Here is a 14,384-nt window from a genome sequence, read left to right on the forward strand (position 1 = left end):
CTCCTGCGACTATGGCTGGGGGTACACTTCCCTCCGTCTAGGAGGAGGCTCGCGGGAGCGCGCGTGAGCCACGAAAATCTGTCCACACATAGACCGCCATACGGATGACCTCTAGATAACTCCTGAATTCCAGACATGTGTGAAAGCAGCCATACAGACAAACACACTGTCTCACCTTGCCAGTGTCTGGGTCCAGGAAGAGGTCTCTAAAGGAGAGCTGTGATTGGCTGAGCTCAGGCTGAAGGTAATGACTTCCTCTGTACGTCAGCCCTACAGAAGAAATGTTTATATCAGTTAGTAAAACAAAACAAATGATGGTCTCTGATGGTCAAGGATCCCACTTGAACTTTTACTCATGCTTCTCTGCACCCACACCAAAGAGCACCTGTTTCAGTGATTTGACCAAGGACCCACGCAGCGCTTCCTCATCCCTTCTCTCAATTAAAAATGGTCTTTTACAGCAAGGTTTATTTTGCACAAATTCATAAAAAAAAAGATTCTCATGTTGTAATAATAAAAAAAGAAATGCCTCTTAATGTGTTGTAATTTTTTCGCTGTGGTATTGAAAATGGTATCAAGTATCGATATTTTCTTGGGTATTGATATCAAAGCTGAAATTCTAGTATCGTGACAACCCTATATAACATCAACTACATTTGACCAGTTAACGGCATGCTGCTTGATAAAAAGAAAGAAAAAAGGCAGCAGATTCCACCTGCTAGTTTGTTCCAATGCAAATTGACTGCAGGCGCACTTATTGTTTATTGTTTATTTCAGATCCCCATTAGTCACTGCCTCAGCAGCGACTATTCTTCCTGTGGTCAAACACATCAGTTACAGTACAATTAAAAAGTAAAAAAAAGTACACCAATAAAGTACTCAATACACATGCATACATACATCCACATCCATACATCCAGCCACATACATACATACATACATAGGCTACAGTGTATACATACATACATACATACATACACACACACACACACACACACACACACACACACATATAACAAAAACAAAAGCAACAATTATCCTAGACGAGATGTTGCAACTCTTCTATTATATGGCTCTGGCGTTAGCTAATGATCACATGAGTGGGGGAAAGGGTCAATATCATCCATCTGCAGCGCCGGAGCACCATCGCCCTGCCCACCGTGTACGTTGTCAGACACGCTGGATGTGTACACGTACAGACCAGAGTACGTTTCTAGACTCCTTCAAAAATAAAAGCCTGGATATTTTTCGTTACCAACTTGCTGGACCTTGCTGGCTCAGTGGCTCACACTTTACGGACTTTGCTATCTAGCTATAGCTAACATCAGTGTTTGGCTGCTGCAGTGCTCGCCTGCCTCGCTCGCACTGCTTTTATTTTTGAAGGAGTAGGTCTAGAAAGTATCCGGTCTGTACGCGTACACTTCCAGTCTGTATGTGTACACTTCCAGTCTGTATGTGTACACTTCCAGTCTGTATGTGTACACTTCCAGTCTGTATGTGTACACTTCCGGTCTGTATGCGTACACTTCCAGTCTGTATGTGTACACTTCCAGTCTGTATGTGTACACTTCCGGTCTGTATGCATACACTTCCAGTCTGTATGTGTACACTTCCGGTCTGTATGTGTACACTTCCAGTCTGTATGTGTACACTTCCGGTCTGTATGCGTACACTTCCGGTCTGTATGTGTACACTTCCGGTCTGTATGTGTACACTTCCAGTCTGTATGTGTACCCTTCCAGTCTGTATGTGTACACTTCCGGTCTGTATGTGTACACTTCCAGTCTGTATGTGTACACTTCCAGTCTGTATGTGTACACTTCCAGTCTGTATGTGTACACTTCCAGTCTGTATGTGTACACTTCCGGTCTGTATGTGTACACTTCCAGTCTGTATGTGTACACTTCCAGTCTGTATGTGTACACTTCCAGTCTGTATGCGTACACTTCTGGTCTGTATGCGTACACTTCCAGTCTGTATGTGTACACTTCCGGTCTGTATGTGTACACTTCCAGTCTGTATGTGTACACTTCCAGTCTGTATGTGTACACTTCCAGTCTGTATGTGTACACTTCCAGTCTGTATGCGTACACTTCCAGTCTGTATGTGTACACTTCCGGTCTGTATGCGTACACTTCCAGTCTGTATGTGTACACTTCCAGTCTGTATGTGTACACTTCCAGTCTGTATGTGTACACTTCCAGTCTGTATGTGTACACTTCCGGTCTGTATACGTACACGTCCGGTCTGTATGTGTACACTTCCGGTCTGTATACGTCAGTGGGCAAGTGAACTAGGGAATGTATGAAGCCAGTTCTGGAATTCCATTAATTCGAAAAGTCCGCAGGGGGGCGCACGTCAGGTCCGGAAGTGACGACACGTACATTGGCTCCAATGTAAAAATGAGCCGACTTCTCTCTCGTTCTGTGTCTTAAATAAACATTTTCCGAATGAGCTTATGGTCTGAATAAACAATTTCAAGTCTTTTTCATGCTCTCCTGGGCTCCGTTTTCTAAATTATGGTCCCATTTCGCGTAAAAGAGCCGATAAAAATTATAACTTTGGGGGCGGGATTTTCTTTGACACCAGCCACAGGAAACCAGATGATTCCAACCAGTTGCCAAGGGGGACCGCCTTCCATTCCGAAACACCACCATTCCGACACCCCCCCACTCAGAAACACCCCCATTCCGAAACCCCCCCACTCCGAAATTGAAATTGATTTAACCCCCCCACTCCGAAACCCCCCCACTCCGAAATTGATTTTCAAGTCCATATTTCTCCGAGTTTCCTGCATTCCTGCAGCTTGAAATAAACGTTTCAACTCGTTTTTTTATGTCACTTCATATAATTTCGCTATAGCAGCAAACACGAGCCTGCTGCATTCAGATACAGGAATGTGATTGTGAACGTTGGATACATCCTAAAATCAGCTGTGGATCACAGACATTGGTGAGAAATAGCCTTTATTTAGATGTCGGCTGCCACAGACTTTTTTTTTTTTTTTTACAGTGTGACTATTTTAATAGATAATATGTATTTCTGATTGAATAAAAACTACATCAAATTGATTGTGACTACGATGGAGTTTTAGGGCCATGCATGATGAAAAATAAAAATTAAAGAGGGATTTTTTTTTCCAATGACAGGAGGGGAAAAAAATAGTTTCCATTTCAAGAATAAAGTCGAAATGTTGAGAATAAAGTCGAAATTTCGTGAATAAAGTTGAAATACTGTAACGAGAATACAATTGAAATGTATCATTGCCCCTGGAGCAATATCTCCAAAGACCAGACAGGCTGGTCTATTTGGATTCCCAGGGGCACAAGTTAACATGTCTTAAGACCAGAGAGGCTAAAAGTCTATGACTGGGCCTAGAGACACCCAGGCCAGCCACCATACCCAGGCTAAGAGCCCCTTTGCCAGCCCCAGACACCCAGGGAAGCCACCCCCACCTCCAGGCTGCCAACAAACTGAAAAATCAAAACAAGTTAGGAGAGCACCGCCCACAGTGTAGCCTACTACTGTACATATCCCATTCTCCGACTCAGTCAGTGGTAGGCTATATCCTGAGTTTCTGAAGTGTTGCAACTACTGTATATTGATGCAATGCCATGTGTATTTAACTTAAAGGCCGGCTTTACCGTGGGGAATATGAATATATATTAATTCTTAAAAAATCTTAAATTTCGAATCCGTTGAAATTTTTGAAATTGCTTGTTCACAGCCAGAGAAAAAATAAAAAATAAAATAAAAATAATAATAAAAAAAAAAAAAATTGGGCCAGGTGACGCGTTTCGCGTCATCTGGGCCAAGTCCGCCTTGCAATTTGGAGGCTTTTTTTTTTTTTTTTTTTTTTTTCTCTCTGGCTGTGAACAAGCAATTTCAAAAATTTCAACGGATTCGAAATTTAAGATTTTTTAAGAATTAATATATATTCATATTCCCCACGGTAAAGCCGGCCTTTAAATTGCCATAATCTTGAGATTGATCATTCACAGATGATCTTGTACAACCAAATGCAAACGTCGGGCCGTGCGTTGTGCAATATGAAGACATTTGGATTCAGGTGTGTCCAAACGCATCCGCCGCCCGTGCATACAGCATAAATTATTCTTATTGCCGTTATTAAGGAGAGGAGTTGATTTGCCACTTAAGGAATGGTAAGTAGGCTATGATCACATGTGGTCTCAAACACCAAGTGCTTTCGTAGGCTATACTTACATTTTTCTTCCATAAAAGCAAATATTATTCCCATGTTGCAAAGTGAGCTATAGGTCTATATGAGGAATTCTAGCCATTCAATAGAGGCCTATATCAAAATTGTGCTGACGGGCAGATACAGGCTTTCATCTTGCTGCGCACCTGTGTGGAGCTGCCTGCCGACTCCATATCCAAGTGTGTCTCCAACTTGCAATGCACAATCCTAGCCTGTGTAATATGAATAGGTCTCTGCTCCTCAATTCTTAATCAATTTATTTTGTTGCCTATAGCCTAATTTCCGGATTGCCGTCGCGTTAAATTCGGCTGTGTCAACCACGCTTATAACCAGCAGATCAAAACGCGACAATGCTCACTGCAGGCCAAGCGCATGGCTTGTTGAGATGAGTGCACTGCCGACAAACCTTTCTCAGATGATACTGTTAATATGTCAACACAGAAGTTAAAATAAAGTGTTGGAATATTTGTAATAAAATCAGAACAAACTAATTTTCGTTTTTAAATCAAGTTGTGTGTTGTTTCTGCAATGTCAGGCTATTTGATGCAGACATCACGGCATTTTGAAATAATGGACATCTCGTTAACAATGGCTATATTTCTCTTAAACATAAAATAGGCTAAATAAGGCACACACAAAAACTAACCTACCGTAAATTCCGGACTATAAGACGCACCGGTCTATAAGCCGCGGGACCAAAATTGACTATTTTTTTCTTCTATAAGCCGCACCGGTCTATAAGCCGCGGGTGTTTTGATGTTTAATTACCATATGAAAGGGTTCGTGCACAGAGAGGAATGTCGGGAAAGAGATGGCAGTTTGGGGAAGCTCCCATTTATTAACATTTCAACAAAACAAAACAAAAGTCAGGTCACTAATCCCCAGACAAAATCACACAACAATAGGCTATATGTGCAGCAAACCTGTAACCAGAGAAGTCAAGTCACTAATCCTCGTCTTCCTCTTCTTCCTGCGTACTGAAACCACCAAAGTCCTCATCTTCAGTGTCGGAAACGAACAGGTTCAGGGTGGCTTCGTCAACCACTCTCCTCTCTCCTTCATTGTCACTCAAAACCAACGAACTCCTCTTCGTCACTGTCGGCATCGAACAGCCTCTGAAGCCTCTGACGGCCCTCAGCGCCAGCTGTGGCGGCCTCATCCTCTTCATCCCGCAGCAGTCCAGCGTTTTGGAACCCGTTGGTGATTGTGGATGTTTTCACACTCCTATAATATTCCGTGCTGAGACAGTTCCTCCTGCTGCACCGTCCAACGCCTCACCATTGACTCATCGATGCCCAGGTTACGCGCGGCTGCTCTGTTTCCCTCTTTTAATGCGAGATTGACTGCTTTCAACTTGAAAGCTGCGTCGTGTGAATTTCTGCGTACCTTCCCCATGGTAAGTGAGAGTGTTGCTTCTACTGCTCGTTCTCATGCTGTCGAGAACGAGCAAAGCTTTTTTTTGGTGAAAGAATCCTCCAGGGCGCTTCTTGTTAACAGTCCGAGTGAGTGGCAGGTCGAACGTCAAAGGCACTTCATCCATATTTATGATCTGCTCCGGTTCGATGGAATATTCCTTGATCTTCCTTTGTGTGAATTCGCCGAAGTTTGTGATTTTCTCCTGGTAGTCGGGGGAGGGAGTTGATGGCCGAGTGGCCGTTTGCTTACCGTAATTACCATATGTAAGTGGTCACGCACAGAGGGGATTGTCGGGAAAGAGATGGCCGTTTGAGGAAGCTCCCATTTACCGTATTACCGTAACATTTCAACAAAACAACATAACACAACACCACCGTTGTTTATTTTTACAGTGCACACAGTGTCCGCGGTGTGGTGAAAAGAGGGCAAGAGAGGAAATTAAAACAGAAGTGGATTTATAGTTAGAAAGAGTGCTAAAAAAGAGAGATTTTATTTGTATTTTTTTTTTTTTTTTCTGAAAAAATCCATAGATAAGACGCACCGTTATATAAGCCGCAGGGGCCAAAAAACGGGAAAAAAGCCGCGGCTTATAGTCCGGAATTTACGGTACCTTTTTTTATTTATAGCTGCCAGCCATATTTACAGTAGGCTATATGATTATCGGTAGGCCTATAGCCTATTTAAAATTCATATTTGAAAGGTTGAATCCTCCATCGTTTCAGGGGGCACGGGTCAGACAGCCATGTCTACATTAGCTTACCTATTTGATGGGTCGGCACTTTGTTATGTATGTTCATATTACGCATGGGTTTTCACTGCTTTTTCGCGCATTGCAAGTTGGAGAGACACTTGGATTTGAGTCGGCAGGTAGCTCCACGTGAGCCAGCAAGCATTGTTCATTTTAAATTAGTTTTAATTCGATTTTGGGCCTTGATTATGCCACTCTATAGGCCCGCATATCAATTGATGAAAGGAGTGCCGGCAAGTGTTAGCCTATAAACTATAACTCCTTTGATGTCCAACACGCAGTGCACAGCGAGATGAAAGCCTGCATCTGCCCATCACCAGCACAATTTTGATATATAGGCCTATTGAAATGCTAGAATTAAATGTTCACACATCTCCATCTATTAAATAAGCGAATATTATTTTGTGATGTGTAGGCTAGCCTATAGGCTACGTGACGAATGAATGAATTTGCAATTAGGAAGTGCAGATGCACAGTGCGCCTCTCGTCACCTCACAACAACATGGCAATAACATTTGCTTTTATGGAAGAAAAAGGTAAGAAATAGCGTATTGTGTTAGTTAGCCTCAATCTCGAGATTATGGCAATTTAAACGAATTAAATCCATCAAGAATTGAAGAGAGGAATTGGAAACATGCGGATGTTGGCTGCCAATCTATATGCACCATGCAGTCGCAATATGATTATTTATTTATTTATTTTCAGAGTGTTTATTCTAATTCATTTCATCTGATAATATGTATAGGCCTAAAACGGTAGGAAATTCATTGTGTTTATAGGTGTTGCCCCCATGCACGTGAGTCTAATTTATTATAGAGTTAATATAATGTAGGCTATAGTCTACTTAACTTTTCAATAAAAATAAAAATAAATAGCTTAAACATATGCCTTATGTTATTTAGCCTAGCTGTTTTCAGGGGAGCTGTGTGGACAAAGGGAAGGATTATAGATAGAACACTTCAATTAACATATTCTGCCTGTTTTCTGGAAAACGACCTAGTGAAGACTTTCCACTCTGCTGGTCTAAATACCAGGTGTGGTCTTGCGCATTCCTGGCTCGCAGTTTTCTGCAGGTCACGGTGCACAGAGATATCTCTACAATCACTAAACATTGTTCATTTATGTTGTCTTGCCACACAGTTTGTTAAGTTTGTCAAATGCGTAATCGGAGAGCGCAAGGATCTGTTCCACAGCAGCATATTCAACTGATTATTTATATCTCCTGACACGCCGACAGGATCTAATCATAAATTATGTTTTCTACACATCTAAAGGTGAGCTGTTACACACGCCCACATTCATAGGCTACCGTGAAAGGTGTTTGAAAAAAAATAATTGTAACTTTGAGTCAAATGCTCACAGTTGAATAAGGTTCATTCAGTCATATATTAGCAAGATGAGGACGTTCTTATTTGTGAATGCCAGTCGGGTTGAACTGATTTTGTTTTATGAAAATCTGAGGAAATTTAGCTTCCCCATTCCCGATGGTCTAACATGCATATGCATATTTTCAATAAAAAACAATGAGTTGAACGTTAATTTCAAGCTTTTGTAATTGGCTGCAGCTTATTTCCGAATCGATTGCGGCTGGAGAGCTGGCTGCAGTGTTTGATGCAGGAAACTCGGAGAAATATGGACTTGAAAATCAATTTCGGAGTGGGGGGGTTTCGAAATGGAGGGGATGTCCCCATTCGGAATAGCGGTGCCTTTAAAAAAAATGGGAACCCCCTCCTTTACGAAGAATGGAGGTCGATCTTCGGAATGGGGGGGTTTCGAAAAGGCAGGGTGTAACCGTTGCCAAGGCAGGCTAGCTAGCTAGCTAGCAACGTAGCCAGATATTAAAAGTAAAATAACAGAAACAGCGTTACCCTTATGATATTTTAATGATGTTAGTAGACACACGTAACAGTATAGATCCCCGTGATGAGGTATGTTGATCAAAAGAACACCTAAAACGCTATATCAAAATCGGGTTTTAGTGGACGGGCAGCTCTGAAGTTGGGGCTTCAGAGCTGATCTGCGGCTAGCTAGCTAGCAACGTAGCAACAGTATAGAGCCCCCGAGGTCTGTTGATCAAAAGAACACCTAACGCTATATCGTTATGTAATGTGACTTGTGACATGATCACATTTCAATAAATATAACGTTTTTGCACATTTGAATGCTGCTGGTCGTTTGTGTAACGCTGTATATATTGGACATTTAAAGCTGATACACAATTGTGTTGAGGTAATTCCGCAAAGCTCAGTTAAAAATATAACGTGTAACACCAATGGAAGGATGGGTAGCATTAGCTAACGTCATCCAGGCTATAAACGTAAGGCTGTTATGAAACGCTGATTCCGACGTTACAATAATATGACATAATATGAGCCAGTTGTTATGTAATGTGACTTGTGACATGATCACCACATTTCAATAAATATAACGTTTTTGCACATTTGAATGCTGCTGGTCGTTTGTGTAACGCTGTATATATTGGACATTTAAAGCTGATACACAATTGTGTTGAGGTAATTCCGCAAAGCTCAGTTAAAAATATAACGTGTAACACCAATGGAAGGATGGGTAGCATTAGCTAACGTCATCCAGGCTGTAAGGCTGTTATGAAACGCTGATTCAGACGTTACAATAATATGACATAATATGAGCCAGTTAGCCTAGCTAGAGAGAGTAATTTCAGACCACCAGATATCACCATATTTCATTTCAATATTAAAGCATTCGTTGATTGAAGCAGACTCAGACTGCTGGTCGGTTAAGTTTCTCCGTCGTCCTGTCCTCTGGTCCAATCTTCGGTTTGTGTTCACTCGACATCAACAATCTTATACATGATAATATACAACAAGGCTATCTTTGTTGACAATGTTTATTGACAAAAGCATTAAAACAAGCAAATATAACAATATTCTCCGGTCACTGGCAGATACTAGCTACAATTGTTCAAAGCAAATCTCTCATGTCAGCATTTGGCTTGTGTGTTATTGCAATTTCCTATGTTGAAACAACTGATCAGCAGTAACGTGTATAGTTTAGCGTTAATCTCAGGAGAACAGAATATTATAGCTTTGATCTTCACAAATCATGATCCTCTGTTGTGTGTCCCATCTGGTACTGGACAGCAGCTACCCCTGGAAGAAACGAATTAGACACTGTTAATCACTGTATAACGTTAACGTTTGCTTACCCAACACTACGTGCGATTGGTAAATACTGTAAATGCAGAGGTGGATAAACTATCCAGAGGAGTTGAACCCCCAGCTTGTTCCCCCTCATCTAACGTTAGCTAGATAACGCTATAGCTGGTAGATCATATGAGTATGCTTTGAGTCTGCCTCATCTCAAAGAGGTAACCTAGGTAAACAGAACTGCGTTTGTTTTCTGTCTACGTCCGAATCTGTGCAGCATGCAATACTGTTTAACGTTGTATAACGTTAACTTATGCTACTCTAGTCTAACGTCCTCCTGTAATGACAAATGGACATGTAGCTAGCGTTAATGTCATGCTATGCAATTAGCGTTACGTTAGAAAATAAGATTACCTCGATTTTGTGGAAGATGCAAGCGGCAGGCTGGTGACGCCGCGCGAGGTCTGGAGGAAATAATACTCTGGTTTTTCTTCGGGCTATTGTATTCACTGTGACAGCAATGGAGCAAGGCTAGCAATAGCAACTAACGTTAGCAACATTTGTTAGCCAAGCTAACGGCTAGCAGGGAAAATAACATGAACAAGATGGATGCCGTGGCGGAGGAAACCCTCCCCCGAGTCCCGTCCACGCTCACGCCCTTTCCTGTTTTCCCGGCTCCAGGTTTGAACAGATTTCCCACAATGCAACAGGAAAATCCATTCATCCAATCAAACGAAATCAAACAATATCGGGAAGTGAGCTTCATTTTGCCGTGTCAAAAACATATAGCTCAGTTGGTCCATATATTGTACTGTCCATGGTATACGTACACTTCCGGTCTGTATACGTACACTTAGTAGTAGTAGTACTTTATTGGCATATAGCAGTCCGTAGGCTGAATTAATTACCAATTTACAGGTTAAAAAGCAGACATCGACACAAGTTAAAAATTCAAAACAGCACATAACTAAAATGGGACTTCAGGCATAGACAAGAGCAAACTAAATCAACAGGACATGTTATGGGATAATATGTTGGTTCAGGAGTCTAGTCAGATATGGTATGGGAGAGTTCTGATGGCGGCGTGTTTTTGTGAGGGGATTGTTCAGTTTATGACAGTTCCGGGTTATACGGCCAGAGATCTGCAGACGTGTTGGGGGTAGCCAGTTGGGGAATTGGGAGGTTTGGAGGTTTTGGGCAAATGACAGACAGATCTGCTCACGTCGGGAAGCCAGGTCAGTGAGCACTAGCTTTAACAGGGCGGTTGAGTAGTGGTCATAGTTGGGGCCGAGGATGATGCGACAGGCCCTCTTCTGTACCCGCTCCAATTGGGATGAAAGAGCTTGTGTGATGCCAGCATTCCAGATGGGGGCAGCATACTCCAGTAAAGGTCGTACATATCCAAGGTATATGGTTAGAAGGTCATCAGTGGAGACAGAAAAACGCCTGAGGCGCTTCAAGAAGAACAATTTCCTATTTGCATTTGATGTTATGGCACACACTTCCAGTCTGTATGTGTACACTTCCAGTCTGTATGTGTACACTTCCAGTCTGTATGTGTACACTTCCAGTCTGTATGTGTACACTTCCAGTCTGTATGTGTACACTTCCGGTCTGTATGTGTACACTTCCAGTCTGTATGTGTACACTTCCAGTCTGTATGTGTAGACTTCCAGTCTGTATGTGTACACTTCCAGTCTGTATGTGTACACTTCCAGTCTGTATGTGTACACTTCCAGTCTGTATGTGTACACTTCCAGTCTGTATGTGTACACTTCCAGTCTGTATGTGTACACTTCCAGTCTGTATGTGTACACTTCCAGTCTGTATGTGTACACTTCCGGTCTGTATGTGTACACTTCCGGTCTGTATACGTACACTTCCGGTCTGTATACGTACACTTCCAGTCTGTATGTGTACACTTCCAGTAGGGGTGTCACGGTACACAAAAGTCACGGTTCGGTACGTACCTCGGTTTTGGGGTCACGGTTCGGTACGAAAACGGGGGAAAAAAACAACAAATCCCAAATTCTGTTTTTTTCCCTTTGAATATGTCTGAATTCTGCTTTTTACGCTATTTTTACCATCAGAAATAGTGTCTAATATGTGGGAATGAATAAATGTCCACTATTTAATAAGATCTAGGCCAGTGGTTCCCAACCTTTTCCAACTCAGGGCCCACTTTTATGTCTCAAAAATGTTCGCGGCCCACCTCCGACCCCATAAATACAAAGGCCATATAATGCGTTCTCAGAGCACTTTTTTATTGAAAATTGAACATAAAGGACTGAACTGAATACAGGAGAAACATGTTGGAAGCTCCACAGTCACTAACACAGCACCTGTAACATGTTGCAACACCTTCAGTATTACAGTTTTCAAGGAGCTGTCCACACACACACACACACATACACACACACACGCACACACACACACACACACACACACACACACACACACACACACACCAATCATTCAAGGAGCTGTCCATCAGCACCACACAGATGTCAGAAATGACAAGCAAGGGGCTGTCTGTAACAGGCTAATTAACAAATGATTAATAAATAACGGTATCCTTCAACAATGGAAAAATGCATTCTCATAACAATTTGACATCCAATATCAGATCCAAACAAAATCCAAATATCAGAAGAAAGCCCATTAAATCGATAGGGTTACAAATAAACACAAACCCAATATAAAGATGATGTAAAGATGAAACTTCAATTCAAGCAAAAGCAATAACATCAAAGAAACAAAAATCATACTTTTTCAAGTATGATTTTTCAAAATCTTTAAAAAAAAAAATTAAAAAAAAAAAAAAAAATCTTTTTTTTTTCAAAAATCATACTTTTTTGGAAATGATTTGGCGGCCCACTTGCAATACCTTCGCGGCCCACCAGGGGGCCGCGGACCACAGGTTGGGAATCACTGATCTAGGCAATCCACACAAAAAGGTTTTACTCTAGAGCAGTGATTTTCAAAGTGTGGGGTGCGCCTCCCTCTCAGATGTCTGTATTCCAGCTGTTTGACAGGGCAAAGGCATTTCCCCCCACTTTAAATCTTTATTGTACACAAGTTTGTAAACAGAGCGCATGTGTGGAGTAGCCTAATACTCCCACCAACCCCTCCCCCTGTTGTATTTGTTTTATGTAGCATTTGCGTTTGATGTAAGCACTAATTTGGAATCCTATCGAAAAGCGGCCACTAGGCGGCAGTATTTCTTTAGTCAACGTCAAAATACCTACATGTTAAGTAGAAGAAGAATAAAACGGCAGAAGAAGAAAAACTTCTAAACCCTGTTGAAAGATACCCCCACTGTCTGACAGACAACGGGGTGGGTTTCACTTTCCCAGTAAGTACGGGAAAGAACCCTTTCAGCGCCTTAACGTTATTGGATGTGAGTTTTGTTTAGCATAATATGATTACGTTCGGTCATCTAATGGATTATTGGAACATGACAAGGAGTCGCTCTTCCTTGCTTGTCTGCATCCGCAGATGTCTGGTTGAGTCTGCTTGACCGCATCACTCATCCCACGCGATGTAAGTTGCTTGTTTACAAGTTAACAGCTTTGTCAGTGTTATGTAACGTTTAGCCGCAACGCGCAGCTATAAAGGACTTTGTCGCGGCTACGTAACGTTACATTGGCAAGCTTACCTCGTTGGCTTGATGTTGACAGAATTTGCAAAACAGCTTATCGCCACAAAACGTCCCATTCTGTGAACGCGGATTTCTATGGCCCTTGTGTTGTTTTGGTGTGTCTTCTTCTGTGGCGTTTAATTCAATTCAATTCAATGCCGTTCAAACAGCGTTTAGGTGCTTCTGGATTTGACGTATTCGTCGTGTCGTTTCACATACCGTGAAACGACGTACCGTGAGGCATGTACCGTAAACTCACGGGACGAATACATGTACCGTGACACCCCTAACTTCTAGTCTGTATGTGTACACTTCCAGTCTGTATACGTACACTTCCGGTCTGTACGCGTACAGACCGGATACTTTCTAGACCTACTCCTTCAAAAATAAAAGCAGTCAGTGCGAGCGAGGCAGGCGAGCACTGCAGCGGCCAAACACTGATGTTAGCACGCAAGCTAACGTTTGATAGCTCCCGGGGGACGGCTGGCTGTCTGTACCCCGGGAGCGGTGCTTAAGTGTGGGCCACTGGGCCAGCAAGGTCCAGCCAGTGGGTAACGTAGGTCCCTGGAGGACAAGGTCCTGGCGGGGCGGGGGTCTGTGCGTAGCCTGGGGAGGGGTGCTAATAGTGGGTAAGCAGTTGGGCAGATTCATGGAAGGTGGATGGCGTGAGGGGGCTGTCCTGGGTCTCAGAGGCCGACCGTGGAGCTCATACGGGCAGTGGCGGGCAGTGGTGGCCCAATGGTTAGAGAAGCGAGCTTGTGACCGGAAGGTCGTCGGTTCAATCCCCGGGACCGGCAGGATAGACTCTGGTTGTACTGGTCAGCTTCCAGGTATGAATGTGTGTGTGAATGTGAACAGGGCACTCCTGAAAAAGAGAGCATTGCTCTCAGTGAGACTCCCCCTGTATAAATAAAGGTTAAAAAAAAATACTAGCGTGGGTAGGAACAGGATGGACGAGTTGCTAGCTAACGTTAGCTAGTAGCATAGCTAGCCGATTAACTAGCCAGATCAACCCCGGGAATGTGATCAATGTTGGGGGGAATTGTCTGTCAACATCGGGCATGAATCATGCAAACATTCAATCATCCTAAAGACACTAATGCACACAAGCATAGAATATCATAATACCTACGCCGATTTGAAAAGAAAAATATCAAGTCTTTTATTTTTTTAAGGAGTAGGTCTGTGGTCTGTATACACGTACACTTCCGGCGGGAGAACGTACACGGTGGG

At 42.6% G+C, this 14,384-nt stretch overlaps 2 protein-coding genes across 2 annotated transcripts in view; both read right to left on the reverse strand.

Annotated features, from left to right (window-relative positions):
- Positions 1–14,384, reverse strand: part of LOC310789558 (NLR family CARD domain-containing protein 3-like) — a 708,349-nt gene that overhangs the window by 172,206 nt on the left and 521,759 nt on the right. The gene's annotated exons all lie outside the window — the stretch shown is intronic.
- Positions 1–14,384, reverse strand: part of LOC310789560 (nephrocystin-1-like) — a gene marked incomplete at its 3' end in the record, with an annotated part of 68,435 nt that overhangs the window by 35,914 nt on the left and 18,137 nt on the right. The window contains exon 10 of the mRNA XM_083651199.1: positions 176–270. Coding sequence (XP_083507325.1) covers positions 176–270 — 95 coding nt within the window. The remainder of the gene's footprint in view (positions 1–175; positions 271–14,384) is intronic.

Source organism: Poromitra crassiceps, assembly GCF_964638095.1.
Source record: "Poromitra crassiceps genome assembly, chromosome: 14".
NCBI lineage: Eukaryota > Metazoa > Chordata > Actinopteri > Beryciformes > Melamphaidae > Poromitra > Poromitra crassiceps.